Source organism: Trachurus trachurus (assembly GCF_905171665.1).
Source record: "Trachurus trachurus genome assembly, chromosome: 8".
Taxonomy (NCBI): domain Eukaryota; kingdom Metazoa; phylum Chordata; class Actinopteri; order Carangiformes; family Carangidae; genus Trachurus; species Trachurus trachurus.
This window is the reverse complement of record NC_139905.1, coordinates 22,749,271-22,755,616: the sequence shown is the minus strand read 5'-3', so window position 1 is coordinate 22,755,616 and position 6,346 is coordinate 22,749,271. Positions and strand designations below refer to the sequence as shown.

The following is a 6,346-nucleotide window of genomic DNA, read 5'->3' as shown; positions in this document are numbered from 1 at the left end:
AACAGATCCCCGCAGCCACATTTTCTTTATTATCACTCTTTTGGTGTAGTTTTTTGGAGTGAGAATGACATTTGTTTTTCGCAGGTACAGCAGGTTATTTTCAGCACACAGTTCCCGTAGGGAGGGGGCGGGAGGGGGGGGCATGAGCTGTGGGCTGTCTACATAAATCATCCCAGGGTAGAGACATGTTATGCTGGAGCTGACCCAGAAAAGTGATTTTTTCCCCTCATGAGCTCACTCTGCAGAAACCCCAGCTCCAAACTCTCGCGGTGCTTGGCGTGCTCCCGCTCCAGCTCCTCAGATGAGAAAAGGGGGCTCGCATCGCAGGCAGACTCAGCTGACGCGGCGCTGGGAGCGGAGCAGACTGCCACACAAAAAGAGGTGAGGAGACGCGGGTCTATTTCTCTCTGTCCTATTGTTTCTCATACACCAGGAAAGTAAAGCAGCATGTCTCCCCTCGGTTGTAAAGACATGTTTGCAGCAGCTCTTTCTTCTCCAGGGAGGAGCTCCTCTTCTCTGACACCTTGATGCCGCCAGCCAGGCACACTAGCGATGTGCATGGATGAGACCACGGGCTGTACGGAAGCCCGTTGTTTTCTTTTGCTGCTCTTCGTTATCACCACGTAAAAAAAAATGTGACCAGCGGCTCCCTCCTCCACGCGACACTGTAGTGAGCGCGAGCCACATGCCGCGTGCCTCCCGGCGTGAGGAACAGTCCGTCCCCGCGGCACCGCTCTCCCATCAAAGACCACATTGTGTCCGGTCTGGCATCCGCTGACGGCTGCTGCGGACAGGACGGTGTGATTTATCAGCCGCTCGGTGTGAGCTCAGGCTGCTCGGCTGCTCTTACGGCTTCTGCCCGTTGTTTACACAGCTGCTTTGATACCGGGGCTGAACGAAACACGGTGGTGGAGCAGCAGCTAACCCCCCCGGTAGCCCCGGTAGATTGATAAACTACCGCTTGCAGTTCACGTTGCATCAAGACTTCTTTGACACCGAGAGAGTTAAGAGATAATGTCAACACAGTAAGGTGCGAGGAGCGTCAGCTAAGACATTTAAAGGGTTAGTTCCCCTCTGTATCCTTAAATATTGATTTTAATTTCAGCCTATAGCCTAGGCTTCCATATAGAATATCTATACAAGTCTCATCCTTAATTAGCCTCGTTGCGCCTATACTGCTATTCATGATAAGCAGGCTGTGCTGACAAAATACATATCTATCCAAAAAGAAAAAAAAAAGCCAACCAAACAATGGATACGTTAATAATATTGTATTATATATTACAACACAAAAGATGATCACACATGGGTATCTGTCTTTATTTGATTGGTAAATAAAAGCAATACTATATTAATTACTCAGTAATAGTTTCGATTTTGGACTCTTTGTTAAACAAAACAAGACATTTCATGATATGGTAATGAGACTTTAAAAGAATTTTTAGTGAAGTTTATATTCAAAGAAAAAACTATACTATAGCCACTGTACTATACTATACACTTTTGCCATTATAGGCACAAAAACAATACATCATATGATATATTTTAGAGTGAGCTGCAGTAGAATCTACTGTAGGCCTATTTACCTCGGAAATGTATTTAAGTATAAAATTGGAATAAATGTAAAAATTGTAGGCTACTTAGTAATTAAAGTAGGATATGTAGTAGATGTACTTAATGATTTCCCCCCACTAACAGAGGGTCTCTATTGCTGCTCCTGATATATCTGATAAGACAGACCTAAGAGAGAAGATGGCAGTTAATTCGTTGGTGTGCAGCGATGAGGAGTGGAGACGGGAATGATGATTTTCCATGTCAATGGTCCCCTCTCAGCGTCAGGAAAGAGGAAATAATATGTGGACTGTTGCACAAGAGCTCCATATTTAGATGCCTGTGGACATGGAGAATGCGACGCCCTTTGACTTTTAAACTCAGCAGGAAGGAGGAGATAGATATAGAGTGTAATTAGGAAACATTAATTTGTGATCGAGATACAAACTACATCTAGAACAGACACTGTGTTTGTCTTCTCGACTCCTTCAGGGAATCTCTGCAGCTCTCCGCAGAGTAATGGGCTATTTTGTGGACTGTGTGAGCACAGTGAGCTTCAGTGTGTTTTGTACACACAGAACGTATCTTGGTTAGGTGTGTGAAATATTTGCTATTGGCCGTCTTTCAAAGGCTGCTAACATAGGGGCTATTTATTACTTCAGAGGTGCTCAGTATTAAAGTGTGCCAAGTTAAGGTTGTACCATAATCCATAGGAAGCCTGGTATGGGTACAGCGGGACACTTGTGCGATGCAAAACTCATTACCCACATGCCCCCTGGCACGCTGATATCTGACAACCACTTGTGATTTTACTGCAGGGAGTGGGAGTTCGCTCAACTTCAAGAGGTGAAGGAGAGGTCCACTGTCAAAAGCTGAGCCCAGTAAACAGTCAGACTCACTCACTTTGCTCTGGTTTTCAAGCTTTGGTCAGTAGCAGAGCCAGAACACCTCAGCAGCAACACTTGCATGATAAATTGCCAAGTTCTATTTCACAACCTCGGTCTGTCGTTATGTTTTGATCTAAATTTGGTTTTTCCATCGAAGTGCCTTTGTGCTGTTGAATTCTTTGCTTTTCTGTTTCTTCATGTTTTCATGTGCCACTGAAAAATCCAGCGATTGATATTTTGTCATTCTGGTGTTAGTTTTCTAGCCAACAATAAGACAAATACATTATCTTTTTTCAGAAACGGGAGTGGTTTTCTCAGGAAGAGTGAATTAACGGTGGTTTTCTCTGTCTTTGTTGTGTGTGTGTGTGTGTGTGTGTGCAGGCTGCTGCTGCGTGGAGCAGAGGTGAGCGCTAATCCATGAATGGCCAGTTCCACTCCTGAGCAGCACACTCCTGCAGTGCACCAGCATCATGATAAGCCCTACCACAGACTCTGCTATAGCTGCCGTTATCTTTATCTATCGCCATGGTGAGAGAGAGCTTCTGGACCTTGACTCTGTTGCTATGGTGACCCTGTAGCAAGAACCCTGGTGATCACATAAAAAAAAAGATCCAGGTAAACTATTCCAATCTGCTGCCATGGCGATGCTGTAGAGACGCCCTGTATAGTTATAATAAGTCTGTTGCTATGGTGATACTGTAGCAAAGCAACAGTCACTATGGGAACGTCCAGGATGTTCCGCATTTTTGTCGTCCTGGGCTCGGCCTTCATGATCCTCCTCATCATCATCTACTGGGACGATGTGGGAGCCTCTCACCTGTATCTGCACACTCCCGTCTCGCCGGGGCCCAAGATCCCACACCCCCCTCCCCAGCAGCCCCACACCCCCCGCACCCCGTCCTTCCTGTCCGACATCGATGCCTTCGTTAACCAGTTCCTAGAGCCAGGAACCGGTGAGCCCACGGACCCCGTTCCTGCTGACACAAGCAACCAATCAGATAAAGCCGAGGAGCGGTACATACCGCGGCGGGAGTGGAAGATTCACCTGACCCCAGTGGCAGCGGAGCTCCGTGAGAGACAGGTTAACATCATTGTTATTGTTTATTATTATCATTAATATTTTGTAGTAGTAGTACACATTCTCTGTTGTAAAATGTTTTCTTGTCTGTAACAACATCTATTGCACGTCTGCCCGTCCTGGGTGAGGGATCCCTCCTCTGTTGCTCACCCTGAGGTTTCTCAGATTTTTCCCTGTTAAAAAAGGGTTTTCCATGGAGTTTTTCCTCAGTCAATGTGAGGGTCTAAGGACAGAGGATGTTGCTATGATGCCATGTGAAGCCCTTTGAGACAAACTGTTTGTAAAAACGGGCTATACAAATAAAATTGCCTTGCCATTGCCTAGTAGTAGTAGTAGTAGTAGTAGTAGTAGTAGTAGTAGTAGTAACTGATTCATCTTCCATTCATGGCAGTAGCCGGTTTTATGCTCGTTCCCTGGGCCATTTAAACAGGGCCCTTGTTAATGTTATTGGTTTCCTGCAGAGAAAAGTCCAAATGTGTATTATTAAAAAGGCCGGTGGAGAGAACATGGTGCTCACATACAGAACATACATATCTAAACCTTGATTAGTTGACATTAGTGGCTCCTCTGATTCAGATAATGTGAATCTGATATCACCTGACTGTCGTATTGGAAGGATTCATAGAAACATTAATTAAAAGGAGCCGACTGAGACTAAAGTCATTTGTTTTTTATGGATTGGAGGAGGCTTTACAGCCTTGTAATATTGATGGATTTTTACAAACTTCCAATAATGCTCATGAGTAAACGGAATTGCTGCAAGAGCCTTTCTTTCTTTCTTTCTTTCTTTCTTTCTTTCTTTCTTTCTTTCTTTCTTTCTTTCTTTCTTTCTTTCTTTCTTTCTTTCTTTTGCCCATACCTGAAGTTTTGTTTCATTATCGTCAAAAATGTTGATTAGTTTTATCACATGCTCTACCCAGGAGCAGCGGCGGAAGCTACTTCAGGAGATGTGCGCAAATGACAGTGTGGTGTTTCCTGGCAAGAACCGTTCGTTTGATGACATTCCCAACAAGGAGCTGGATCACCTTATTGTGGACGACAGACACGGCATCATCTACTGCTACGTCCCTAAGGTAGGTTCTGGTGTCGGATGGACTCGTCAGCTCAACGCGCATCGACTGAGATGTTGTTTTCCTGCCCGTGTCTCTGCTTGTTTCTACCTGACTGTGTGTGTGTGTGTGTGTGTCTCTCTCAGGTGGCATGCAGTAACTGGAAGCGCATCATGATAGTTCTCAGTGAGAGCCTGCTGCAGGATGGCGTTCCCCAGAGAGACCCGCTGGCCATCCCCAGGGATCTGGTCCACAACAGCAGCATGCACTTTACCTTCAACAAGTTCTGGAAGCGCTACGGAAAGTTTGCACGGCACCTTATGAAGGTATGTGCTCATGTTGCACTTTTTGTGTCATCATAGTAACACACATGTTTTTTAAAAGCAGAATAGTCTGTTCATTACATGTACTACCTGCTTTGATCTATGTTTAATGCAGAGTAACATTAATTATTAACATTAATTACTGTGACACATGTGGCTGACCTTTTATTACAGAATGACTGACATGGGTTCATTTTGCTTTTACCTGATGTACCAGTCGGCATCATATCAACAATATCTGCTCTAATTCATGGCCATTACACTGTGTGTGATAGTATTGTGTTGATTTTTTTCCAAGGTGAAGCTGAAGAAGTACACCAAGTTCCTTTTTGTGCGAGACCCGTTTGTGCGTCTCATCTCTGCCTACCGGAACAAATTTGAGCTGCGCAACGACGATTTTTATCGGCGCTTTGCACAGGTCATGCTGCGTCGCTATGCCAACCAGCCCACACCTCCCGCCTCCGTGGACGAGGCGTTCGCCGTGGGCATCCACCCCTCCTTCTCCCACTTCATCCAGTACCTCCTGGACCCTCAGACGGAGAAGGACATGCCCTTCAACGAGCACTGGCGGCAGGTGTACCGGCTCTGCCACCCGTGCCAGATTCAGTACGACTTTGTGGGCCACTTGGAGACGGCAGAAGAGGACGCCGAGCACCTCCTCCGCCTGCTGCGGGTGGACAACGTGGTGGAGTTCCCCACGTCCCATAGGAACCTCACAGCCAGCAGCTGGGAGGCCGACTGGTTCAGCACAGTGCCTGTGGAGGCGCGGAGAGAACTGTACAAGCTGTACGAACCCGACTTCAGGCTCTTTGGCTACGACAGACCAGAATCGATCCTCAACGAGTGACTTGTGTTTTTATTAAATCGACCCTCCCACACACAGACAAAAAATGTTTTTACGTCTTGAAATGATGCAGTGTGACACCTCCCTTTTTTGTTCTGGGCTTTTCAAATATGCTCTCCAGTCTTTTCTACACTGAATGTCCACGTCGTTAAGGACATCCACCGCTCCAAAGGTAGCGCACTAAGTCAGGTGAACCCAGGTAACAGCCATTATCCATTGTTGTTTGTCTTTATCAAATCGCAAAGATAATGAGAAGCACAGAGTGCGGCAGCAGGAAATGTGGACTGTGCAGTCAGCGGGTGTCCCTAAACACGTCCAACATTCAGTGTAGTCCTTAACTCCAAAAACTCCACCCTGAGTATCTCGCACTCTCGATGTCGCACCGGGCCTCTGATTTGTGATGTCACAGCTCCGTTCGTTGACCAACTGTGGCGATCACACAGGCTTTGTAGCAGGATGTCGCAGAGAAACCTCATCGGAAGTGATGTCACATACGCCATGTTTGTGCTGTCACAGAAAGCCTGTCTGGGATTTTTCTTTTTTCTCGGGTCGCCACGTGCACACTGGTTTTCTAAGAGCAGGCGATGAAGCTAAAACAAGGTGTTAAAAAGTGA

The 6,346-nt window shown here is 46.1% G+C and overlaps 1 protein-coding gene across 1 annotated transcript; it reads left to right on the top strand.

Moving 5' to 3' along the window:
* Positions 1-3,156: 3,156 nt before the first annotated feature.
* LOC310989694 (carbohydrate sulfotransferase 12-like) lies at positions 3,157-5,735 on the top strand (the record flags this gene model as incomplete). Its single annotated transcript, XM_083976838.1, has 4 exons — positions 3,157-3,519; positions 4,437-4,589; positions 4,712-4,891; positions 5,187-5,735. 4 exons carry the CDS (start codon positions 3,157-3,159, stop codon positions 5,733-5,735), a joined length of 1,245 nt encoding a protein of 414 aa, XP_083832964.1.
* Between the last annotated feature and the right edge of the window lie 611 nt (positions 5,736-6,346).